Below are 27,282 nucleotides of genomic sequence, written 5' to 3'. Positions count from 1 at the left end.
CCAAGAAGACACAGGATTATAAGTGTATGTGTGTGCTTCTCTCACTCACGCGCACACACATAAATAGGGAGAGAGATAAACATATATATATATGTGTGTGTTTGTATGCAATGTATTTATACACGTATGCGTGTGTGGCTTGGCACTGAATGCAGACACCAGGTTCCTATACTATAGATATGTATAAAATCCTTAAGACAAAAAGAGTTTCGTTAAAAAAAAATCTGCCTTTCTGGAGACATTTGCCTCGCCTCCATCGAAGTGCGTGCGGTATGGCTGGCTCTGGGGCATCGGTTCATATCACCCGCAGACAGGGCAGGTTATTAACACACTCCAGACTGTAGATGCAATCTCCAAGAAGCAGGTGGCTGGAGAGGCCTCGCTGGTGCCTGGCGTGTCCATGCTAGCAGGCAGGGCGCGTGTCCGGCCTGTCCACTCTTCAGGTACTCCTTGGAGACTCTGTGAAAAGGGGCGCCTGTGCTCGCGAGGAGGCCTAGGCCATACCTGGCAAATCAGCGCTGCCAGCACTTGCCGTATCCGGGGGCTCTGGGATAAGCCGGGCTCGAGGTGCTGGGCTTGTCCATACAGCGGGTCATCATCGGAATGTCTGTAAGCAGGGCCCCCACCCCGAGGAAGAGGTCTGGGTCAGGCCTCACAGGTCCGCACAGCAGTACCCGGCTTATTCTCTGTAAGAAATGGCACCATAGCTGAAGGAGAGGCCCGCACCAGGTGTTGCAGCAGCGGCATACCAAGCAGAGGTAAATCCCTGTAAGAAGGGTGTGGCTGTGGTCACAGAGAGGCCTGTGCCAATGCCAGAATGGCCTCGGTGTCATCACCAAGCACAGGGCCTGTAAGAGGAGGCATCGAGACTCGCGAACACACCAGGTTAGTGCAGGCATATCTGTTTTGAATATGCTCCGCGCGTGGTGTGTTAGAAGGGAGTACCAGGGCTCATGGGCAGCCCCTGGGCATGTCTGCAGGGCCGGTGACCGGCGGAGGGTCTGTAAGAAGCGGGTGTATTCCTCTATAGAAGACCAAGGCACCTCTACAAAAATATATGAGTGTTCAGGTAGGAGGCGTCGTGCCAAGGTCTTCCTCAGGCAACCCCATCCCGTGGCCCATCCCCGTATGTTAATGACTGGTGTATTTAAAACAAAGCCCCGAGATACCTCGCTTGTGGCGACAGTAAGGACCCATGTGTCTGCTGCACCAGCCTTTGTACGCAAGTAGAGGACATGCCTGAATGCAGCACCCCCCCAGGCCTGCTACGTGGTGCTCTCTGAGCATTGTGGCAGGTAGTGTTGTCTTTTAGACACATCTCTCTGTAATATGAATGCAGGCGTTGGTGTGAGTTGTACAAAATCTCTCTCAGGACCTTTGATTCTTTCCAAACACCATACAGGACAGCATCACAGGCCCCACACCACTAGCATTAGGGTCTTTGAGCCAGAACGCGGACTTTAGCAATAACCTACAACGTTGACATTTGGGCCAGCCCCCAATATGACATTTTGTCTGCACAGTTTCAATAACATTGTGCAAATCAAGTAGTTTTTGTTCACGTGAAGAAGCTTTCAATCAATAAATTCATATATGTTCCTTAAATGTCCCCAGGGAGTCATCTCGACACCACGGGCATTTGAGGGAAATGTTAACATGTGCAGGAGGGTAGAAGTGCCTGTCAACTGGAATTTGTGTATGTGGGGGAGTGTCTGTGTGTCTACTAGAAAAAGGGTGTTTGTACCTCAATGTGTGTGACACGAGTTTGTGAGTCTATGTCCGTATGTATATTTATATTTTAATCCGAACGTGTTTCAGCGCGAAGGACCAGCACTAAATGCTAAAGAAAAATCACAAAGTACAAAATATGGGCTGGTATGGGAGAATGACAGCGCCAAAGAGAAATAAATATATAAAAACTGAAAATGTAGAGAAAATGAGAGAGAGGCATGAAGAGACATGGAGAAAGAAAGAGACAGGGGACACGGGGAGTAATAGAGCCAAAGGAAGAAAGAGCGAAAGAAATGGAGAGAAATTATATATAGGGTATTGTTTTGATAGATATATAATATATATATATATATATATATATATATATATATATATATATATATATATATATATATATATATATATATACACACTCCAGGTTGCCCTGCTAAAGAGACGCCATCACAGGTAAGGAAATGTCCTTTCTTTATTGTGGGTAGCAGTAACAGCAAAATACACCCTCCATCGGTAACATTGCCAAACAAGTTTCGGGCTCATAAGCCCTTGATCACTGGCCGTATGCAAAAAGTCACTGCAGCTGAAGGACTATTTGAACACTTGACCCCACCCTCTTGGGATTTCCTTGCAGGTATGCTTTCTGGGTCTTGAAGTCCTTTAACCTTTCCACAATGGATGCTGCATAATTATTAAAACGGGCTCCGTGCACAACAATTTCATTCCCCAGAGTGGGTCCTCAGGAGGGGGAACATCACAGCAACTGCCCATATTTAGGTCCCGCAATCGTGGCTCCTCACCTCCGTACAGCACACTTTTGTTTCTGTGCCCGGCCCGCTGGGGTTAGCGGCGGGGCGTCTCTGCGGCGAGGCGCGCCGCTATTAATACAAACACACTCCAGGTTGCCCTGCTAAAGAGACGCCATCACAGGTAAGGAAATGTCCTTTCTTTATTGTGGGTAGCAGTAACAGCAAAGTACACCCTCCATCGGTAACACTGCCAAACAAGTTTCGGGCTCATAAGCCCTTGATCACTGGCCGTATGCAAAAAGTCACTGCAGCTGAGAGGACTATTTGAACACTTGACCCCACCCTCTTGGGATTTCCTTGCAGGTATGCTTTCTGGGTCTTGAAGTCCTTTAACCTTTCCACAATGGATGCTGCATAATTATTAAAACGGGCTCCGTGCACAACAATTTCATTCCCCAGAGTGGGTCCTCAGGAGGGGGAACATCACAGCAACTGCCCATATTTAGGTCCCGCAATCGTGGCTCCTCACCTCCGTACAGCACACTTTTGTTTCTGTGCCCGGCCCGCTGGGGTTAGCGGCGGGGCGTCTCTGCGGCGAGGTGCGCTGCTATTAATACAAACACACTCCAGGTTGCCCTGCTAAAGAGACGCCATCACAGGCAAGGAAATGTCCTTTCTTTATTGTGGGTAGCAGTAACAGCAAAGTACACCCTCCATCGGTAACACTGCCAAACAAGTTTCGGGCTCATAAGCCCTTGATCACTGGCCGTATGTAAAAAGTCACTGCAGCTGAGAGGACTATTTGAACACTTGACCCCACCCTCTTGGGATTTCCTTGCAGGTATGCTTTCTGGGTCTTGAAGTCCTTTAACCTTTCCACAATGGATGCTGCATAATTATCAAAACGGGCTCCGTGCACAACAATTTCATTCCCCAGAGTGGGTCCTCAGGAGGGGGAACATCACAACAACTGCCCATATTTAGGTCCCGCAATCGTGGCTCCTCACCTCCGTACAGCACACTTTTGTTTCTGTACCCGGCCCGCTGGGGTTAGCGGCGGGGCGTCTCTGCGGCGAGGCGCGCTGCTAATAATACAAACACACTCCAGGTTGCCCTGCTAAAGAGACGCCATCACAGGCAAGGAAATGTCCTTTCTTTATTGTGGGTAGCAGTAACAGCAAAGTACACCCTCCATCGGTAACACTGCCAAACAAGTTTCGGGCTCATAAGCCCTTGATCACTGGCCGTATGCAAAAAGTCACTGCAGCTGAGAGGACTATTTGAACACTTGACCCCACCCTCTTGGGATTTCCTTGCAGGTATGCTTTCTGGGTCTTGAAGTCCTTTAACCTTTCCACAATGGATGCTGCATAATTATTAAAACGGGCTCCGTGCACAACAATTTCATTCCCCAGAGTGGGTCCTCAGGAGGGGGAACATCACAGCAACTGCCCATATTTAGGTCCCGCAATCGTGGCTCCTCACCTCCGTACAGCACACTTTTGTTTCTTTGCCCGGCCCGCTGGGGTTAGCGGCGGGGCGTCTCTGCGGCGAGGCGCGCCGCTATTAATACAAACACACTCCAGGTTGCCCTGCTAAAGAGACGCCATCACAGGTAAGGAAATGTCCTTTCTTTATTGTGGGTAGCAGTACCAGCAAAGTACACCCTCCATCGGTAACACTGCCAAACAAGTTTCGGGCTCAGAAGCCCTTGATCACTGGCCGTATGCAAAAAGTCACTGCAGCTGAGAGGACTATTTGCGCCTCGCCACAGTAGGGAAAGTGTTGGATAGCGTAAGGGTAAAATTTACTATTCACACTCCAGTTAGTGCAACAGTAGGGAAAGTGTTGGATGAGATAGGGGTAAAAATTACTATTACCCCTCCCGTGAGTGCAACAGTAGGGAAAGTGTTGGATAACTTCGGGGTAAAAATTACTATTCCCAACTACCCCAAAACCCATACCCACCATAAAACTTAAAAATCTCCATTATTTACCTTCTAACGCATTGTAATGGCATGACTTGCAATGGTATGAGTTGTAATGGCATGCATTGTAGTGATATGCGTTGTAATGGCATGAGTTGTAATGGCATGCGATGTAAAGGCAGTTGCGTTGTAACAGTTGCGTTGTAAAAGCAGTGTGATGTAATGACTGCATTGTAATGGATGTTTCCCGTTGAAGTACCGTGAGTGGCCAGGGATGGTACTGGACTTACTGCAGCTCTGAGCTGCTGTACATTTACAATTGTTTACAGTCCTTTTCATCTGTAATAACTTTGGAAGTGCAATTTGCAAATAGAAATGTGTTATTTTGTGGCAGGGTTTATGTTCCTCCCTAAACCCCTCCCCACGGTAACAAGTATTCCTAATTTTCCAGCCACTCTCACCTGTCCATCTGTCTTTCCCACATTTACTACTAAAATGTAGGCGTATATATACAGAGATTTCTGTTCATAAAAATAGGAGAGGTAGATACGGAGAACTCTGCACATTGCTTTGTGGATAACATTTTGTAGGACATTAGTAGTATTATTGCATTGCTACTAAACTAATGCTAATGCCATGCTTTGAATAGGCCCCAAGATGTTGAGGAATATTACTCTGTGAAAGACCCCTCCTTGGTATCTCATTATCGCTGCTACCCTCTTTATTGGACTCTGTTCCCCTCTTGAACCTCAAGTTCTTCTTGTGCTGGCTCCTCTAGTAGGCCAGCATGTCCTTGTGGTCCTTCAACTGAACTTTTTGTCCTCTAGTGGAAGTGCTGCTGCTGCTAATTCTGCTCACCAGCCAAGGCTACAGCTGCCTTCTTCTCAGGTGACAGCCCCAGCTCCTAAAAAGCAATTGCCACCTTTTTCTGCTCCAGAGTAAGGTATGTAAAAGTTGCACAATTTTCTTTCACATAACTGTGTGAAATTTTGGGAAAGTTACACAATATTACGCTAAGTGCAAGTTCATCATTTAGTGCTATAATTAGTCTGAAATGTGTCCTCGCATCAAGTTTTGGTGCAAGTATTCATTTCACACTGAAAAAGTAGCTTGAAAAACACAATTGCCACAAACAACAGTCGCTGTCTTTTTGTTTGGTCATGTCATTCCTGCTATCCTGTACTGTAATGTTTCTATGAACAGCAGTCATTACATGATTTGGCATATTGACATAATTTAAGGAATTTCCAGTAACAGGCATCATGAAAAATGCCCAACATTATGAGAACTATGCATGCATATATTAAATTTCACCCTGGTTTACCCAGAGCCCTTGCTATCTTTTCACTTCTCTGGCCAGGGCATCCACCACCTTTCATTCCTCTGTAGCTAGACAGCTGTTTTTCCTCTTGGGTTAGGGTAGCCAATTTCCTATATAAGGCTCTTTTAGCCTTCCTGTCTTCAAGCTTAAACTTGCAAGTTTCCAGCTATTATGGGGACAACTTAAAAAGGACACACTGCTTTCAGCTCTGGAAAACACAGGCTAGGCAACTACTTATGCTAAATATTAATTTTGCACTGGTGCCTCTTCAACTTGCATATGGCCTTTATCCCAACAAAAGTAAAACATGACAGCTAGACAGATGTACTACCATGTTCCTACAAAAAAAAACCAGCTGCCTCAAATGTAATCAAATAATGAAAAGATTTGAAACATGACTTAATCATAAATGAATCATAAATACTCTTGCCAAATAAAAATCCCAAAATAAACGGTTGCCTCTAAACCTGGAATGAGATTTTTAATGGTAAACATTTAAAACTGAATGGTGAATAGAGCTGTGGTATAAGACAGAACCACAGCTGAACAACTTCAGAAGGTTTGGGCATAGGGGCCCTTACCAATTTGATAAACACACCCCTGGAAGCTAAAGCACATCAGCAGGCGATTTCCCCAGAGAAATTTGTTTTAAGTTCAAGCAGTACCACTAATTTTAAAGTAAAGAACACAACACTATAACATTCACAAACCAATTTAGAAAGTTAAATAAAAACTTAATGAAGAACAATACACTAAGATCATTAACATCTGATAAAGAGAACGAGGGATATTATTTTGGATTATTGTTCATCGGAGATATCCATGCTCCCAACTCCTACTACCCACCCCCTGCTCCCACCAATGCACTGATGACTCTATTTCAAAAGGGCCCACTCTACCCACCCACTAGTCTTGGGATTAAAAACATAGAACTAACCTCTATTCACACCCCCATAGAATTCCCGAATCTCACACCCACCAGCACATTCTATGACTCTGGACAGCCGTATCCCAGTCAGTCGGAACCGACACACTTGCACTCCCTCCCCAACAAATTAAATGCCCATGTCCAAGCTAGATACACAACTAACTCACATTGAAAACCAACTAGAGAAAGTATTACAGGGCCTCAATAATATTACCATGAACATCAACATATGTTTGAATCCTGCCCATCACCACCACCTCCCTACATGCACCAGCAGACAACTCTCAAGATGAGCGAAGACACAGCCACACAGCTGGACCACAATGTCTCTCAACAACAAAGCTCAAAGACCTAAAATAACTAGATCCGTGTTGTCTCCGAGTGAGGCAGTGGAGCTAGTCAATTAATCACAGGTTTACGGAGAATCTCTATTCCAACCAGAATGACTGGGTCATCAGCATACCTCACGTATATCCCCTTAATTTCCTCCCCTCAAGATTCTACAAACTGCAGAGAGACCGAATGCATGCTCATAAACTGCAGATCTGGGAGCAAGCATGCAACAGAACTAGGGAAACCATCCTGAATCACGGTTTAAATATCACATTCATCAAGGAAACATGGCAAAATGATTCCTCATACCTGATCATGGACACGCTAGTCCCACCGGGATTCTCAAACATCAAGAAAAACAGGAAGGGCAGCTACGGTGGAGGCATTCAAAAGAACAATATCAACATGGGGGAAGCATACGCCTTCTCCTACAAACACATTTGACAATATCAGCACCACCCTAAGGATGAAATACAACATAATAATGAAATGTTACCTAACCTACCACCTACCAGGTAACCTACTCTCAATGAAGCAGCCAAAATTGTCACAGGAATAAACTAATAGGACCACATAACCCCCACACTGAAAGAACTGAAGTGGCTCCAAATTGAAGCACGCTGCAGTTTCAGAACTGCTTGTCTCACTCACTGCCTACTCCAATAATAAAAGCCAGAAATCTAGGAGTGATCATAAACAATCTCCTTCGACAATCAGGTCAACGTCTTGATGTCATCAAATTTCTTTATTCAAAGAATGAATAAAAAGATCTTATTGTTCATTTCCCCAGACTCCCAAAAAAACGTAATGTCTGCATTGATTTTGTCAAGGCTGAAATATTGCAACAGTCTGTTCTGAACGTACAGCAACAACACATGAAGAAGTTGCAAAATGCAGCGGCAAAACTTCTGTATTACACTTTGCAAATTTTGCTCAGTTAAAACTGTGATCCAAAAACTCCATTGGCTACCAGTAACACATAGGATAAAGTTTAAATCTCTCTGCATTGCATAAGCCCATCTTATCTCACACAGAAGTTTAATTAGTATGTACCCAACAGGGCACTTCGGTCGGCTGGCATCAACACCTAGGTAATACCCACATTAAATAAGCTAACTGAGGAGGTAGAAGCTTCTTTACAGGCACTGTCAAGGCCTGGAATGAACTACCCTTTTCCATCCTGGCTGTTCTGAGCTGGCTGGCATTTTGAAAGGCGTTTTGCAACTAGGCTTCAAGTAGGTCATGATCAGGAAGCTAGCACCAGGACCCCCTAGGGTAACAGTGCACTCTACAAGTCTAAGTATCATTAACATTAACAAATCTCCTCACACTGGGAAACCAGCCTACCTCACCAAAAAACTCAAAAATGCAAGTCAGACAAGAAACATAAGAATCTCAAACACCCTACTTCTTATTCTGCTTAAAGCCCACAAACATAAAACACTGGCACATTCTTTCTCGAGAAATGCCACTAAGATCTGGAACTCCATCCCAGTACATAGCAGAACACACCCTTCCTTCTTGAGCTTCAAAAGACAACTAAAGGACCTCTTCCTAAACCGGCATCTCAACTAGTGAGTCATCTACCATGCAACTCGACAGGATCTCTACCCCCAGTCATCCCAACATTTTCTTCCTTGATATCTTTGCTGCCTCATGCTCAACCACTGATCTGATCTGAAGTGACTCAGCTGCTCTGCATACACTTGTTATTTTTGATGTAAAAATGTCCTGTTATAAAGCGCTCTGATACCTTTCAGTTTAGCTAGCGCTATATAAAACTCTAAAATAAATAAATAAATATATTTTAATACAAACAGCATGTAGCAACATTAAATTACCTTTGAAAACACAACAGTTCACAGTAGAAGGGGACCTAGGATTTATTTTAGGCCAAACATAATGTTGCAGAGGTTGTATACATCAAATGGGTCATCCAGTCAATGTTGTTATCTTAGAACTTAGCCTGGAAGTCAAAATCTTTTAGCAAGCAAGGTTCAAGGATGCAGCTAGCATGGATTCCTTGAACTCAGAAACATCATCTTCGAGCTCATGCTGAAGCCATTGATTTTGATGGCAATAGGCTTAAGTGGAACATAGCTGGATTTGATAGCTTTTGTGGGTTGCCTCTTCACTGGGATAGGTTTGCCACCTCACCCACTTGCTCAATGTTTTACCTCAATAGTTAGGGCCAGATTAAAGTTTGACTGATAGCACTCCGTTCACCAGGATAATGGAGGACATTAAGTCAACCTGACAGACTACCCTCTGCCAAATTAAGAGATCACCACTGGCTCAGCGGTGATCTCTGTATCTTGATAAGGAACTGCTTTCATGGCAGTTTCTTTCTTTGTACAAAACCTTTGGTGGGATGCTGATCATCAATTATGACGTGTGTCTACCAAACTTTTCACATGTTTTTTATTCAAAAACAAACTTCCATATTGGGAGTTTGTTACTGACAACACAAAGATTAATGTCCCCTACACCTTGGGAGGTTTCTCTCAGGGTGTGGGGGTTATACTTTTTTTTCTGTCCCTCATTGCTAGGTTTTTCTTGGTGGTGAATGAATTAAAAATAAATCAGATCTCCACTCTTAATAGAGAGGGCTGTGTGATGGCTTTACTCTGACAATTCTACTCTGTTGGACTATTGGAGGTAGCTCTTGGTCGACTGAGCCAATGGGGGGATCATCAATTGAAAGTTTATTGGCCACTCATCTCTAAATGAGGCAGATGAGGCTTTAGTTTGACGTGCATGGCACTCTGACACAATTGTGACAGATAAACCTGCCAACCAAATTCTCAATTATCCCCTTGGTCACTTGTTTGGGTCTCAAAATCCTCCAATGGGGAAAATCTGGAAGGTGTAGCACTGCAGCGCTCCACAAGGTCAGAAACCTTTTCTGTGAGGTTCCACTGAACCTGTTTGTTGCCCAGCAAAAAGCTTTGAAAAAGACAAACCTGGTTTTCTTTCTTACCTCAGATGTGACCTCTCTGAGGAAGCCTCAGCACCTCATCCTGGTCCTGTAGAGGTCTAATAATATATAAGTTCTTTTTTCCAACTGCTGGGAGAGCTCTTTTAGTCACTCCTGGTGTCTCTAGATCAATGGAGGGCTATACGACACTTAGCTATCTCCATCTAGGTGTACCGCTGCATCCAGCCCTCTATAGTGAGTTAGGCCCTCTTAAAGTCAGGAGTCCTTCTCTTTTATGTGCGCCTGGAGCCGGCAAGCAGGCCAGCCAGCTGACCCTTAGAGACCAATTCCAGTCTTTGGGTGGAAGGTAGATGTTAGAAGAAAGGAGTCTTCCTTGCTCCATTAGGGCCTTCTTCTTCAAACGTAGCCTTCCCAGGAATGTTATGAGGATGTGAAACTGAAATGTCAGTCTTATCCTTTGCACTATAAAGCGATTGCAGAATTTTCCTAAGCCAATCCTGTATACTTTCCTTCCCACCTCCTTTTGCAGCACTACTTTTTCACGTTACTGTATTAATTCTCCAACACCCTATATTCAAGATGGCTGAACCATTCTTCCATCTGGAACAGTTCTAGGCAGGACCATAGTCTTCCCCCTTTTTATATGAGGTCACCATCCCTCAGTCAGGGTCCTAACTGGTCTTCCCTCTTGCTGGGATTGGGACCAAGGGGTCTAAGAATGTACTGGGAAAGAATAAGAACAGATCCTGTCATCACAATGTGGCATCATCAAGTCAAAAGAAGAAGTGTACCAGTTGCCCCTTGTTCTGCCAGCTGCTCTGTTCCAGATGGCAAAATGTAACTGGCCAGTTGCTGACAACACTATTGCCTTTCTGGACCAAGAGGCTAAGCAGAGGCTCACTTTGGAGAGTGAGCGCATTAACTCCATTCATTAATTTTTACTGGCCTGTGTGGGTGTGAAGAGTAGTAGCACCAATGTAAAGTCAGTTCTGGCTCAGGCAGCCCAAAGTACATTTTTTTAAAGTTACATTTCCACTAAAGTTATCAAAAATCTTATTTTATCAGTCAATCAGATTTTTAAAACTAGGAGGGAGGGATAACTTTAAATTATTTTTACAGCATTTTCCCAAGCGGAGATGCGAAGTAAATATTTTAATTATACTTGGCCTATTGAGTGAAATTCTAATCCAGAGCTCAACAGTGGAAACAGCTTTTAGGCCTTTAGTCAAGGTGAGGGCATATATTTCTTATATATCATCTTGCATTTTTATATATCATTCACCCTGCACTGTGGGCTTGCAAGGCATCCATTAAGGGGTAACCTTTTGATGTGTCAAAATATGTTTTTTCAATGGCAAAAGCATTTTCCTTCCCTTATGTAAATGCAGTGTTTTTTAACTGCATCTGAGTCAGGGCACAGTGATGCCCCTGGGTATGATAGATTTTGTCATGATAGTGGGTGTTGTAAAAAACACTGCAGCCCTCATATGACTTTTAACTTCAGCTCCAATGGGGCAATTTCTACAGCATCAGCTACGGCCTTACAGGAAAGTTCAATAGACAAACTGCATGAAGCACATTTATCAACACCAATTTAGGGCCAGGCCACATACACTGTGGTGAAAATAGCAGTGTCAAAGAGTCACTGTTAGGCCTGTCAAAATGAGGGTGGTCTTGCCCCTTAACTTTTGCCTCTCTTCCTCAATTTTGCTGAACCTATTTTTGTTGGCCTTAGTACTATGTGCACTTTTCCACTGCTAACCAGTGATAACATGCTTGTGCTCACTCTTTAAATCATGGTGAAATTGGCTTATACCTAATTGGCATATTTCATTTACTTGTAAGTCTCTAGAAAAGTAGCACTACATGTGCCCACAGCATGTTAATTAAATGCTGCTAGCGGGCTTGCAGCACTGGTTGTGCCATCCACCTAGGTAGCACTCTAAAACATGTCCCAGGTCTGCCATTGCAGCCTGAGTCACGTTTTAAAATGACATGAAGACTTGGCATTTAAACCTCTTGCCAAACTTCAAACTCCCCTTTTATTACAAATATGTCAGCCCTAAGGTAAGCCCTAGGTAGTCCATAGTGCAGGGTGCTGTGCCATTAAAAGGTTGAACATGTACTCCTATGTTTTACATGTCAGTTAGTGAAAAATTCCTAAATTCGACATTCACTACGTTGAGGCCTACGCCTCCCATATAAGAACATTGAGGATTTCTTATTACATTTAATAAGCTGGATTTACCAATTGGGATTTGGTGCCTATGTCATGTTTGGTATCTATGAAATTGTAATGATAAACCCACTTAATGGTAAAGTCAGATTTTTCATTGCAATTTAGAAAATGCCACTTTATGAAAGTTTCCAATTTTCTGTCCTAAGCCCGTTTATGCCTGTAGCCTACCTTGGGTCACATGAAAGGGTGCAGCTGACAGACTTTGTGAATTCCTCCCAGACAGTCACATCATAGAGTGATTAGGTGTGCCTGAGTGGGACATCTACTGGCAGGATGGGGTGCGGAGTTGAGCACTGCCCCATATTTACCTGAATAGCCTGTGCTCTGCCTTCACACAAAGGGCCTAACAACCCTACATGGCCAGTTCAGCCAGCTAGAAGTCCGGGAAAGGGAGGGAGGAAATTCCATGTACTTCAAAGCGACTGTTTAGAAGCTTCTTACAGAACCAGGGCACCAGGGTAAAAAAAGGAGGACCTCAGACCCTATTTTTCAGTACACTTCTGGACCTGTGGATACTCTGCCACTCTGATGGACTGTTACTCTAAAGAAACTGCTGCCCTACTGTGCTGACCTGCTGCCCCTCTGCCTTGAGAAGAAGAAGAGGACCTGCAACTTAATCTTGAACCCAGGACCCCAGCTTGACTTTAACGGCTTGTCTGCTGGATGCCTGACCTGAGCCTGAGGGGCATAAAAGGCTCCCCAACAGCTCCTGGACACAGCTCCATCGAGTTCCTTACTCCCAAGTGGTGCTTCTCAGGTGCTGGACCCTAAGTGTGGCTCACAAGCTCCTGCAATCAAGCTTTTGGGCTCCCCATGACTGCAAACATACCCACTTTCACCGAAGCTGCACTGCTCACACCGAAAATCAGTGCGAGCAGCTGCCATCCCACCTCTTCACACAGCAAGCATCAATCACTTGCAGGGAAAAGCCAACGCAAAGCTCCAGCCTGCTCATCTGCATTGCTGAGCCTGCTCTTCCCTCTGTGCCAACCACCACCTGCAATGCTCTCCTTGCTCCCTGAGACCTCTTCAATCTGAACGAGATAAAGATAAACCTTCAGTGCGACTAATCTGGAACTGTACTTGACCCATGCTCCATTGCTTTTGGCCTGAACATTTGACTTGTCGAGCGTGACCAGATAGCTGCGGTTAGTGTTTTACACTTGTAGGCACAATTTTACAGTTTATTCTTTACAAATTCTTGACTTCAGGTCTACGAATTAGCTTTTTGTCATTTTGGTATTTTTTTATTTAGTAAATTCTGCTTTATTGTACTAACCTGGTGAGGGAGCTTTTATGTGGTTTTTTACTGTTTGAAGTGTTGCACAAATACTTTACAATACAAATACTTTACTCATTACCTGTAAGTTAGGCCTGACTTCTTTGTTCTAAGCTACCAGAGAGTTGAGCACAGGATAATTTGGGTTTTGCTTGTGCGTAGGCCTGATTAGGATAGCGGCTGCTGCTTGAATAGGGCTCACACCCGTGTCAACCAGTAACGCAGTTTCTACCAGGCACAGAGTCCTAATGCAGCCAAAAATCGGATCCAGAAAAAGGTGAAAATTAGGGTGCCCATGCAAAAATGTAAGTTTCGCCCACTATTCTTCAAGGGAAAATGAAACACCAATGTCAGACACTTAGGAGCTCACAATACAAAATGACAATAATATGGGGATAACAAACTGGACCATACCACTCTATATGATAGCACACAACACCACCTATCACCCTTAAACACACTGCAGTGTAGCACATCATATTATCCAGCGCTACACAGCATCATACGATATACAACACAGAAAATGAAACTACATAACTACAGACCTCACCACGCAACTCCAATACACATCAAAAGATAACACAGAAAACAAACCACAGTGTGCATTTCCACACATTAAGACACTACTTGCCATAATACATTATTGCACTTGATGTAAAAATACTGTATGCCACACCCTGGCATAGGACCATAATGCATCACCAACAAACTCCACATCAAACCATACTAAACAAAAACATACTGAATGGAAATATTGTGATGCCACAGCAAGGTACTCCACACCACAGTTTGTATATATACATATGTGCACTACCCTGCATGTTATCATATCCAAACTACGCCATATTGTACACCCTATTAAGCAGCATCCATCTCCATAAAATAGGATTGAAAGATTTCCTTGTCCAACTGTTCTGGCTGCGCCCGAGGACTTATTCACTTCTGAGTTATAAAGATCCATCCTACTGCTAAGGTTAAAAAACATAATCTCGGGTAGTGCCACTCTGGACCAGCATCTCATGTAACAATCCCTTCACTGGAGAGACGACGATTCTGCATAGTGGTAATGTTTAGCCTTTCAAAAGTTCTGTATCAGTAAGCCAAGAGACGAGGACAAAGGAATTACAAATCCATGCAAATGAACTATTTTCAAGTAAATGATAATGTGTTTCATTAGACACGCGAAAGTAGAATAGGATCAAAGATAAGGAAGAGGTTTGGTAGACTTTGAAGAAATGAGCAAGTGGTGAGCCTATGCATAGAAGAAACAGCTGGCCACCTGTGACTATCCCTGCTGGTTCTGTTAATTACAAACCTGCTACATAGGGCTGTGTTCAGGGTTGTGCGGAAGATGCACAGTTTCATATTTTGGGAAATTATGCAAAATCATACGAGGTGCATAAAAGTGTTCACATCCCTTTTGTAGGCTAGACAATACTTCCCATAGAAAAGGTACTACAGGTACCGCAGCCAACTGGTTCCAGCATAAATCGTCTCTCAGTAAGATGTTTTATTGTTTCTCTGCTCAAGGCAGATTCTTAAAGGGAAAAAGAACGCAAAATGTTGCTTTATGCAAAAAGAAAGGAGTACAGAGATGATGTAAGATTATGCACGTATAATACCAATTAGGGCCAGACCTAGTTGTATTTACAGGAGTGACTGCATGTTTTCAGTGGCCCACTTAAGACAGCAATATACTTCGACACCGAAACAAGAAGAAAGCTGAGAAATAAAAGTAGTAGAGTTAGTTATAATGAAGTAGAGAGACGTATTCAAAGTAGGAACAAATGCAATTCGAAAGCAAACTGAGGAATACGTGATACATGCATAAGGTGGAAGAGATATGGGGCATGGTCTAGAAACATGAAAGAAAGGGAGCAGTGGTGCTCCTGGATCGGAATAAAAGAGGTGAAAGATGTTGAAAGACACAAGATAGACTATGGGCATATATTTGAATGAGAAACAGAAAACATCAGAATATGCACACTGTTGTAATAAGGGGAAGGGGCGAACAAGGACAGACAAGACAAGCTTGAAAACGTGGTTACAGTGGTAAAATATAGTAAGTCCTTTAATAAGCTCTTTCGAAAATCTGTCGTGTGGGACCGTGACATAAACTTTAAGATATCCATTAAGCATGATGTCATTCACTGTAAACCAGATATCACGCCTTGCGTGCTGGAACAAGATGCCTGCTTGTTCCGTACAAGGGCGGCTCATTCACCCTTCAAACTATTTTTCATAAGACAGGGAGCGCCGGGTTCCAGAAATGGAAAGGTCCTGGTATTTTAAAGGTGCGCGCGTCTTCACTGCCAACAACTAGTTAGAGGTAATTAATATGCCCCATCATTCTTGTGTTTTTCTGTGTGCTGTGTTCTGTACAGTAGGTCTTTGCAGGTTTATTTCCACCTGTATTCGAGAGCAGAGTGGATGAATTGTAGTCTACAACATCATTAACAGATACACGCAGAGAGCATGATCGCTCCTTTTGCATCACAGCAGACTCTGGGAAATAGACTCACTTTCAATGTGAGGACGAACACAAACCGATCGAAACATATTCATTTTCTTTATTTTAGTGTTATACCTAGAGTGATTCATTGTATGATGTGTTTTATTTACAAAAATGAACATTGACACATTACATTTATAAACTTACGTTTTCTGTAGTAGATAATATTTTAAAAATCTGTCCTCTGGCTGCAGGAAGGTCAATATTTTTGCCCAAGATTTTCGAAGTCTATAACAGAAAATATCATCAGAAACAGGAAACATCGGCAATAGCGGAGGTGGATAATTTATTAGTTCACCAAGAAAACCGGATGAGGTTCAAGATTTTTGGTTAGACATCATAATGTTATGGCGTTTTAGTTTGACTTGCATCCATTTATGCACACCTCGAAATCTTGAACAGCGTGGGATGGTCAGTATTAGCGCGCACGAGGCAGTCTCCTACACGCCAAGAGACCCTCCCACGTCCTTGAGTGCAGTATCCCTTACGGAGAACCCCTCGGCCACGATGGGGTTGCCGTGACGACCGCATCTTTCAAGAGGAAAAGGGTACCGTGATACAACAATGTAGAGATAGAGGGTGCCTTTATTATGCACTAACTGAAGCTCTACACTAAGCCGAGCAACTCTTGGCTCCTTACGTTGATGACAAAGACAAACACGGTGATACCATCGTGATCAATTCTGGCTGCAGTTGTGAAACCACTGAGGTGAACCTTATTTCGAAACGTAATTGGAACATTCTTCGTTTTAATGATTGTCTAGGTCAGAGACTAGGGGCATCATTAGGATGGCGGGCGGCATCCCGACGTGAAGAGGGTGCGCCCACCATATGGGCGGGGGTCCCGTGGGGGCAATTAGGATGCATCCGCCACAGTGGCGGGCGCATCCCGCATATTTAACATTGCTGCATGCGGTGCTGAAAGCACCGCCCACCGCAATGCTAAAAATGCATGTCGCACATTCCAATGCACAACGTGACAGGCACCGCACGGTGCCAGCCACGTTGTATATTGAAATGCAGGGGGTACCATAGGTACCCCCCATGTGCACCCCCACCCCCAGAGTCCCTGGAGGCCCGCAGTGGGCCCGCAAGCAATTCCCGCATGCTTTTCCGTGGCAGCAATGCCGCCACAGAAAGGCATGTTTCTGCACCCATAGTAATATGGCTGGCGGTGTCTTACGGACACCGCCACCATATTAAACTCTTTTCCGCCCGGTTGACTTGTTGACCGGGCGGAAAAGCGGCGGACGGTCTTTCCTTCCGCCGCGGTCCCCTCCACCATAGTAATATGGCGGGAGGAAAATGGGTGGCGGGCGGGGACGGATCTCGGGCGGATCGCCACTGCCATGCGGGCGGTGGCGATCCACCCGAGATCCTAATGGGCCTCTAGGTTTTAATCCTTCCGTTACTTTTAGAAGATCTAAATCCTTGAAAGACTCCAAAGTTAGGAGCCACTTAGAGCAAGAAGTAAAACACACTGAGAACAGTTTCAGAGAGGATACTATAAAACCTCAAACTGCAAGATATGGAGAAACGTGGCAAAGGGCGCCACACCCTGCACTGGAGAAATGTTACTGAACAGAAAATGCATCACATGTACAGCATGCTTTAATGTATATGTTCTCACTTGCCCATGCTACAAGCGGTATGTAGGCAGTACTGTTTTTTGTGCGAATATCTACGCACTAGAACACAAAAGAGCTTTAACCAAGAGAGATCAAATACACCCTATTGCCAGACATTTTGAACAGCGCCATGATAGTAAGTGCGACTGAAAGAACAACTTTGCACTACATATGTACTGAGCATCTGATTAATTTTTCTAATAATAATTTGGGCAATTACATTCATGACGTAATTTCACACCTCTATTGCTGGTAATACCATGCACCTGTTATAGTAGCAAGAGTTACACAGCAAATAATTGAAAAAAACCTAACCTCTAGGGTAAATTCAGAAGTATTTTATTATGGGCAGATTAGTGCTGTTGATACGTTTTGTGGAAGTTGCTAAGTCGGGGCAGGTGAACCATTGTGGATAGCTGTATCGTGTCCCTGCCATCACAGACTGCCATGAAGCAGCCTCTGTCTCTGTGTTACCTGCTCATATCCTATGTTCTAGAATCCAAGCAGGTTGTTGTCCATGTCTTCCTCCGGAATGTCTCCCATGCTGACCCGAAGACCAGCTTCTCATCCTTAATGTGGCCTCCACATGTCATAGCATACTCTCTTTTTCAGACTACTGCAATATCAAATATCTTCACTTAATCCAACTGGGTCCGCTCGCTGCCATCCAGCTCATCGCTATTTACTGTTCGCTATGATCAGTGCCAGGCCGGCACACTTGTCAGTTGCTTTCTTATTTTTGGGGTATGGTAAAAAAGGTCCAGTCAATAGGCTTCAGGTGTACAGTTCACACTTCTGTACATGGCCTCATTGATTAAAATTACAATCTATTCTCCATACAGCTCCAGACTCAAACAGCTCCAGAACATGGGAAAGAAATCTGTGTCCAATTATTTGCTTCTGGGGCCATGCACTAGTGGTCCGAGCTGAGTTTGTTGACTCCCCAGGGCGTGATGTAAGTTTTATGTAAGAAATTGAATTCTATCAGCATAAAGTGATCATTTCAATAAACACTTGGGTATTCGCCCCAGTCTTCATCGTGAATGGGTTTATCAATGTTTGTCAAACAATTGTCCCAAATATCATCTAACAAGCACTTATAGTGTTCATGAGGTGCTCAGCACATTAGCACTACCGCCCTATTCCTAGTGACGGCTGCTTCCGGGAAGCAGCAGTAGGGCACGGAGGGGGGAAGAGGAGGAGGAGAGAAGAGGTTAAAAAATAAAATAAAATCACTTACTTGCTGGCCGGCTACCACCTCTCCTCTGTCCTCTCCGTCCTCTTCCTCTTCCTGGATTCTTCTCTGGAAACAGGAAGCACTCGGGCTCCCAGGCTCTCCATAGCCAATCAAAACGCTGCAAGGCTCTCTGCCTTACATTTAAGGCCTTTCATAATACAGGACCAGCATTTTTTAGACAAGCCATATCATAGTACATCCCTAATAGAAACCTCAGTTCAATGGGAGCTTATAAGGCTACCACCTTCAGGTATAAAACAACAAATGGGGTGGAAGCAGCTTCCTTTTTGGAGCAACCAACAGTGGAATCTCCTGCCAATACACATCAGATGTAAATGTAATGTAAATGTAAATTTGATACTTGTATAGTGCACTACTCACCCACAAGGGTCTCAAGGCACTTGTACGAATACCGCTGTGGAACCCATCCTGGCTTTCCCTGTGAGGCGTCCACTCCTAGGCACCCCCAAGGTGGAGGCCAGGCATCCTTAGCGTTGTGGGGGCCGTTGTGGAGATTAAGCAAGCTATTGCCCAGAGTTGCAGAGTGGGACTCCATGATTGGAATAGGCACCGAGGCAAGAATTATCAGGTCTGTGGAATTTTTGAGCCCAAGACCCACCGGGGTGGGGAATTGAACCCTGGTCCCAGACTAGACCTCTGCATCAGGGTCTGCTGCTCTAATCATTGAGCCCCACATTTTTCCAGCCAGATCGGTCTCCTCTCTAAAGGTTTTCAGAAGGCTCCTTAAATTCTGGCTTTTTTATCTTTAGATTCCTCCTTTCTCACATATTCTCTCTGCCAAGCTAGTGCTAAGACACCCTTGGGTATATGTTGCACTCTACAAATCTTCTAACATAACATAGACAAAGGAGTATTCCTGAAAAACTGTGACTTTCACAGAATTTCATAACTACTCCTAGAATTATTTGAGAATTACAAGAAGGTCTAAAATTGTTTGTAAAAGTAGCAGAAACCATAGGGAAGTAAAATCCCAACTTTCTAAGAAGCCCCTTTGTGAAGTAGATCTTTGTGACAACTGTAGTAAGAATAGATGCTCTACACTAAAAGACCATAATACATTCTGAAAGATGAATTCTGACAGGTGAATTTTGGAAAGGTAATTTATTACAAAGCCAAGAAAAAGGGTGAAGGGAATCATAAAAAGTCATGGAAAAAGCTAGAATGTAAGAGCTACCGAATTAACAGAGTGCTTACGACCAAGAGTAGTCTGATACAACAATAATATATAAAGATGTATGCAACAATATAGCACGCGTCTCTGAATGTTGCTCCTTTGTATTTTTCCAAAATGTATCCTAAATTCTACTTTGTGTTTTTTTAAAAAGTTTTTTAAATGGTTATCAAATCATTGCTTCTAGAGGCATTGCATTCTGTTGCATTAATACTCTATAATTATCAACATGAATGATCATTTTATGCAATGTTCCCTTTCAGATGCTGTAGCACAAGAATGGCAATGAAGACTCTGTCCGAGGTTTCAGAGATGACCCGCAGCATAATTAGAAAATACATCTTCTAAAAATTATTTTGAGACACATTTGCACGAAAGAAACAAGGACTGAGAAGACAACATTGAAAAGACCAAAAATGAATCAACACATTCCATATCTTGGAAACCTCTCAACCTTTCTGAATTTATCTGGAAATAATCAAACGGATCTGACCTATGACTCGGTTGAATGTCAAATGCCATTAGCCATGGTTTTTGTCTTGGCTCTTGTATATGGTGCCGTCATTATTCTTGGGATTTCTGGCAACCTGGCGTTGATAATTATCATCCTAAAGCAAAAAGAAATGCGCAATGTTACAAATATCCTCATTGTCAACCTCTCCTTTTCTGACCTCATGGTCACCATCATGTGTCTCCCCTTCACGTTGGTGTACACTCTGATGGACCACTGGATCTTCGGGGAGGTTATGTGCAAGATGAATCAATTTGTGCAGTGTGTCTCAGTGACAGTGTCTGTTTTCTCTTTGGTCCTTATTGCTGTCGAACGGCATCAACTCATCATTAACCCAAGAGGATGGAGACCAAATAACAGACATGCCTGCATTGGGATTGGGCTAATTTGGGTTCTTGCCTTTGTGTCGTCTCTGCCCTTCATGATGTATCAGGTCTTAACAGACGATCTCTTTGTCAATGTAACCATTGACATTTGGAAGGGCAATTTTGTGTGCATGGATCAATTTCCTTCAGAGACTTTGAGACTGTCATTTACAACAGCCCTTGCCATCATACAATACTTTGGACCACTTTGTTTCATATTTATTTGCTACGTAAAGGTAAGCTTATGAATACATTCTTTACATTTGGTTATAAGTATTATATGTGCCCGAAGATCACTAAGTATGTCTAATAATCATTGTTGTTAACCCATTTGTTAGTTTGTACCTATATTTCAGGAAATTGAACACCTATGTAATACAGCGGCAAAACTGGTGTGTGGTATGTGAATTAAATTAAGTTTAATATGTTTCACAGTTTATAGGTGTTTTGTCAAATACTATTTGTCTCGCTTAAAATTCTTTAAAATACTAGTTGTCTCTTCCACAAAGATATATCCCAATATAAATTAGTCTAGACAAATTACATCAATCCTAACGTACAGAGCCCTAAAGTATATTCATTTCACAAAACAAAATGGCAAAATTCACAATACTTTCCATGTAAGTGTTCGACATATATTTAACCGTGTGCAACACATGCATGCATAAGGCATAAATGAATTATGACTGTGGAAAAGCAGGTGTGCCTTGTGACATCACATGGGAATAGCCAAGGGTACATTGTGCAAATATGGATGACAGGCATAAAGTTGTAATACCTTGGGAATTCACATGTGTTTAGGAATGCATTATATACACTTTAAGAACACACAACTTCCCCCTACCTAGACATGGCATACACTGTGCTTAAATTGGAATGAAACAGCAACAACCCAACACTGATATACAAGACATTTGTATTCTTTGCATTTACTCTTTCTTGAAAAACGTAGGTGGAAACCTGACTTTAGCAAAGAAAAACTAAAGTTCGGCACTCAAGTGTGCAAAAGCATCAATCATTCAAACTGGATTTGTAAAGCTCTGCTATTCACCCCGAGGGTATCCAGGCAGTGAGAGCAATGCTGCTCATTTGAAATCAGTTGAACAACCATGTCTTGAGTCCCTTTCTGAAGTCCTTAAGAGAGTGTGAGGTCTGGAGGTGGAGACAATTCTAGGGCTTCATCTCAAGGTAGGAGAAGGAACATCTTCCATTGTTGCTTCATTGGATTTGGGTGGTTTGAGCGAGGGAGAAGGAGGTGGAGCGCAGGTGTCTGGAGGGTTTGTGGAAGATTAGGCAGTGGTTAATGTATGCTGGTCCTTGATTTTTCAGGGCTTTGTAGGTATGGGTCAGCATCTTGAATAGACATCTCTTGTGGATGGGAAGCCAGTGGAGTTTCTTGAGGTGTAGGGTGATGTGGGTCCATTTAGGGAGATCGAGGATGAGTCTTGCCTCTTCAGGGGATGAGTGGTAATTCCCACTTAGAGTGCATTGCCGTAGTCCAAGCAGATAGTGACAAGGGCTTGAGTGATGGTATGCCTAGTGTTGACTGGGAGCATGTGAGGATCTTTCAGACCATGCTGAGAGTGAGTAAGCAAGCTGAAAATACTGAATGAATGAATGAATGAATGAATGAAAACAATATTTAATAAAGCGCACTGCTGCCAAGCGGCTTCCTGGCGCTGGGGGACCTGGGTCAGAAATCACAGAGGGAGACACAGGGGACCTAAGAGGGGAAAGCCAAAGAGAAAAGAAAAGTTTTTAAGGCTTTACGAAAGTGGCTGAAAATAGGAATGGAGCGAAGATGAAGTGGGAGACTATTCCAGAACTGGGGAGCCAAAACGGAAAGACGAGTGCCCCCGGATCTGGATTTGCGGAAGCGGGGAATATGAAGAAGGGAGAGAGAGGAAGAGCGGAGAGTGCGACTAGGAACATAGGAAGAAATGAGGGAAGTGATGTAGGCAGGGGCAGAGCGGGAGTGAGCGCGAAAAGCAAAGCAGGCAAGTTTGAAAAGGGATCTAAAGCGGATGGGGAGCCAGTGAAGGGATTTCAAAACCGGGGTAATGTGCGAGGATTTGGGAAGGGAGAGAATGAGACGGGCAGCCTGGTTTTGAATGGCTTGTAAACGTCGGGATTCGTGGGAGGGGATACCCACGTACAGGCCATTGCCATAGTCGAGGCGTGAGATGACTAAAGCCAAGACTATGGATTTAAGCGCGTCGGTAGTGAAAAAGCGTGATATTTTCCGAATAAGACGGAGGGAGAGGAAACATGAAGACACCACAGAGCTGATCTGGCTGTGCATGGTTAAGTCAGAGCTGACTTTGATGCCAAGGGTACGAACAGAGGGAGAGGGCGTGGGGGGGGACCAAAAGAGGGGGGCCAATGTGCAGGGGACCAAGGGTTAGAGGGACCACCCGTGAGGACAAGTTCCGTCTTATCGGGGTTAAGCTTAAGATGATTGGCGCTCATCCATTCCGAGATAAAGATAAGGGAGGAACTGAACTTGGGAATAGAATCAGGAGAAGAAGACAGATCAAAGACAAGCTGGAGGTCATCTGCGTAATTATATACAGAGACCCCCCGCTTGAGAAGAGAAGAAACAAGGGGACAGATATACAGGTTAAAGAGGAGAGGGGAAAGAGAAGAGCCCTGAGGAACACCACAAGTGACCGAACAGGAGGGGGCAGAGAAACCGGAAAGATGAACAGCCTGATGCCTATCCTGAAGAAAGGATGCTAGCCAGGAGAGGGCCACGCCCCGAATGCCAGCTGCGCAGACACGGTCGAGAAGAATGGAATGGTCGACCGTGTCAAACGCAGCGGACAAGTCGAGAAGCACCAAGGCTTGGAGAAGGTTAACATCTGCCTTGCCCTTGAGTTCATCCAAGACCGCTAGAACCACCGCTTCTGTAGAATGGCCAGGGCGGAAACCCGCCTGGTGAGAAGCTAAAAGGCCATTGTCCTCGATGTATGAGGAGAGGCAGGAGGTGACGTGGGTCTCTAGGATCTTACCCAGGTAGGGAAGAAGGGAAATGGGACGGAAATTAGCTGGGAGGGAAGGATCTAGACCAGGTTTTTTTAGAATAGGGAGGACAACAGCAGATTTAAAGGAAGAGGGGACAGCACCGGAGGCCAGTGAGGAGTTGAGAAAAGAGAGGGGGGGACCAGAACAATTAGTGAAGAGGATTTTGAGGATCCGTGCAGGAACACCGTCCAAAGGAGAGCCAGATTTAACTTTAGACAGGTAGTTGTGAAACAAGTCCAGGGAAATAGGGGGGAAAGTGTCGAGGGAAGAAGAAGGGAGGGTAGCAGGGCTGGTGAGGGTAGGCTGAGGCACAGTAGGAATGTCAGCTTTAATTTTCGCAATCTTGTCAATAAAAAAGTTATTAAGTGACAGACAGAGGGGTTGGGAGGGAACCAGGCTGGGGGTGGAGCGATCAGAAGTAGCAAGATTGCGAACCAAAGAAAAGATTTCACAAGGTTTATTCACGGAGAGCGATACTCTCTCCGTGAAGTAAGAGGTTTGAACTGTTGAACTGTTTTTTTAATGGTGAGTTTGCTGTCCAGGACAATGCAGAAGTTCTGGGTGTGCTCTGGGCGAGTGGTTGAGGATCCAAGTTCAGCGGGCGATCGAGTATTGCCACAGGCGGATGCTTTTCACAATGATCATTAATTCTGTTTTGTCTGTGTTAAGTTTGAAGCAGTTGCTTTGCATCCAGTCGGTGACGCTAGTCATGCACAAATGAAATGTTGGCTCTCATAGTGAATGGGTCTTCCAAGAGAGTAAGGATACGCTGGATGCCGCCTGCATAGCATTTGATGTACAGTCCATGGGTTCTGACTATGTTGGCCAGGGGGGTCATGTAGGTGTTGACCAGCATAGGGCTGAGGGACAAGCCTTGAGGAACACCACAGATGGTGTTCTTTAGTTCCAAGGTGGAAGGTGGATCCTCTGGATTCTGCCGGTGAGAAATGATGCGATTTATTTGAGGGCGTCCTCTTGGATTCCGATTTGATGAAGCCTCTTGATCAGGATGTGGTGTGATATGGCGTTGAAGGCTGCAGACAGATTGAGGAGGATTAGGTTGGGCGTTTCTATCCGGTCTAGTTGGGTACGGATCTCATCGGTGGCTGCAACTAGGGCAGTTTCAGTGCTGTGGTTCGTATGGAATCTGGATTGCTATGAGTCCAGAAGATCGTTGTTCTCCAGGTATTCTATGAGTTGGTGGTTGATGGCCTTTTTCGAGGACTTTGGTAGGAAAGAGGTCCAAAGAGATGGGCAGGTAATTCTTGAGCTTGCTAGGGTCAGGGGACAGATTCTTGAGGAGGGATTTCACTTCAGCATGTTTCCATTCTTCTGGGAAGGTGGCCAAGTTGATGGATGTGTTGAAGATGGCGGTAAGTTTGTTGCTGGTGGTCCTGTTTCCAAGGTTGAATATATGATGGGGACAAAGGTTCGTGGTTGCTCCTGAGTGGAATGAGTACATGATGGCTGTAGTGTTCTGAGTGGTGAGCTAGTCCCATGTGGTGATCTGGTGGTCAGAGTTTGCATCTGTGGGAGCGAGGAGCCTGAGGATGTCGGTGGTTTGTGGTTTGAAGTGTTTGTATATCATTGAAATCTTGTTCTGGAAGAAGTCCACCAGGGTGTTGTAGAGTTCTTGGGTAAGGGTGATGATGTTTTCGGTTGCTGAGAGGCTGGAGAGCTCCTTAATGATGCTGAAGACTTCTTTGCTGTGATTAAAGCTGGTTTTGATGCAGCCATCCAGGGTGTTCTTTTTTGTTTCTTTCAAGAGTTAGTGATAGTGGTGGAATGATGTTTTGAAGGTGTTACGGTCTGTGGGTTCCTTGCTGTTGTGCCTTACCTTTCTAGTCCCTTACAGTTGCATCTCGTAGTTCTCAGTTCTGCAGTGTACCAAATGGCATGTCTGATGGATCTCTTGAGTTTGGTAAGTTTGATAGGGCAATTCTGCAGGCCCAGTCGGTAATCCAGGTGATGAAGTTCTTGACAACCTGTCAATGGTTGGTTGTGGTATCCGGGTGAGAGGTGTTGAGGGTGTTGGTCCAGTGGTCTTCAGTTACTTTGCTCCAGCTGCAGTGTGGGGTGGTAGGAGCTACTGTAATAGTAAAGTGGACTATTCAGTGGTCCGCCAGGTGAGCTTGGTGACATTGCTTACTTGACTATGTTGTTGGTTGTAAAAATAGGGACAATGCATGCCTCCTGGTTGAGTGTGGGGTTGATAACTAGTTGGGTCAGGCAGATGTTATTCATGCTATCAAGGAGGTGGAAAGCCGCTGAACTTTTGGGGTGTGAGGGTGCCCTATTTAAAATAGCGTTTAGTCACCAGTTTACCTTCTCTGGGTTATTAATTTACCGGCCTCCGGGCTGTGACTCTGTTGTTAGGGCTGCTCTTCCTGAGTATATTAGTATAGAGGCACTAGGATGCGCACATTTTAATGTTGTGGGAGATCTTAATCTCCATTTGGACTGCCCTTCTTTACCCTCTATTAGGAGCTTTCTGGCGGATCTTGAGGCTTTACAGCTCTCGCAGATGATTACTTTCCCCACACATAAAGGTGGTCATATTCTTGACCCGTTCTTTACAAATCTAGAAGGACTCAGAGTTCTTGATTCCTCCCAGTTGGTCTGGACAGACCACATGCTGGTGAAAACGGCATGCTCTTTGTCTGACTCTCCTTTCCTATCTCAGGATAGACTTGTTCTTAAACGACACTGGAACAAATTAAGACTGGAGGATTTTTACCATCAGCTCGAGAAGGTTCCTTTAGGTCCGCTCACCGAGGTCGATTGTGGATACGACTCCTTCTGTGAGTGGATATCTGGTGCCCTCGATTTTCTGATTCCTATGTGTTGGTCCAAGTGTCACCGGAAGGAGCCGAGCCCTTGGTATGACATTTCCTTGGCATCTCTTAATAGGGCCTGTAGACAGGCCGAAAGATTATGGAGGAAGTCGTACGACCCAGATCTGAAAATATGTTATCTGGCCAAGGTCAAGATTTATCACAGGGCAGTGTGTCAAACTCGCGCTTCCTTTTATGCTCAACAGTTTCAGAACTCTGCTAATCCATCAAAACTTATTTTTAAAGTATTAAAGGACTTGATGGCGAAGAGAGCAACTGCAGTGGAAATATGCTCGGACTCACATTGTGAGGGTTTGGCCTCTTTCTTCCATGAAAAAGTGCAAGCCATCTATCGCACTTTCCCAACGGGTTCCCTGATGCTAGAGCAGGTTGGTCGCACCTTAGGTGAGGGGGAATGTCTTTCCATCTTACCCCCCTTATCTCTGGAGGTGTTTGACTCTCTCAGCGCCAAAATCAAGTCTGGATCTCCGGCAGACCCGCTGAAACCGGCCCAACTCAAGACCCTGGCACCGGTTTGC

At 44.4% G+C, this 27,282-nt stretch overlaps 1 protein-coding gene across 4 annotated transcripts in view; it reads left to right on the top strand.

Moving 5' to 3' along the window:
• The window catches only part of NPY1R (neuropeptide Y receptor Y1), a 144,879-nt gene that overhangs the window by 105,520 nt on the left and 12,077 nt on the right, over positions 1 to 27,282 (top strand). For all 4 annotated transcript variants that reach the window (XM_085641775.1, XM_085641774.1, XM_085641776.1 and 1 more), the window contains one exon: positions 20,273 to 21,121. In XM_085641775.1, the coding sequence (XP_085497901.1) occupies positions 20,426 to 21,121 (696 nt within the window). In that variant the 5' untranslated portion in view covers positions 20,273 to 20,425. The remainder of the gene's footprint in view (positions 1 to 20,272; positions 21,122 to 27,282) is intronic.

This window comes from Triturus cristatus, chromosome 2_2, assembly GCF_964204655.1.
Source record: "Triturus cristatus chromosome 2_2, aTriCri1.1, whole genome shotgun sequence".
In the NCBI taxonomy this organism is placed as follows: domain Eukaryota; kingdom Metazoa; phylum Chordata; class Amphibia; order Caudata; family Salamandridae; genus Triturus; species Triturus cristatus.
The sequence above is the reverse complement of the archived record's forward strand: the minus strand, read 5'-3'. Positions and strand labels throughout refer to the sequence as shown.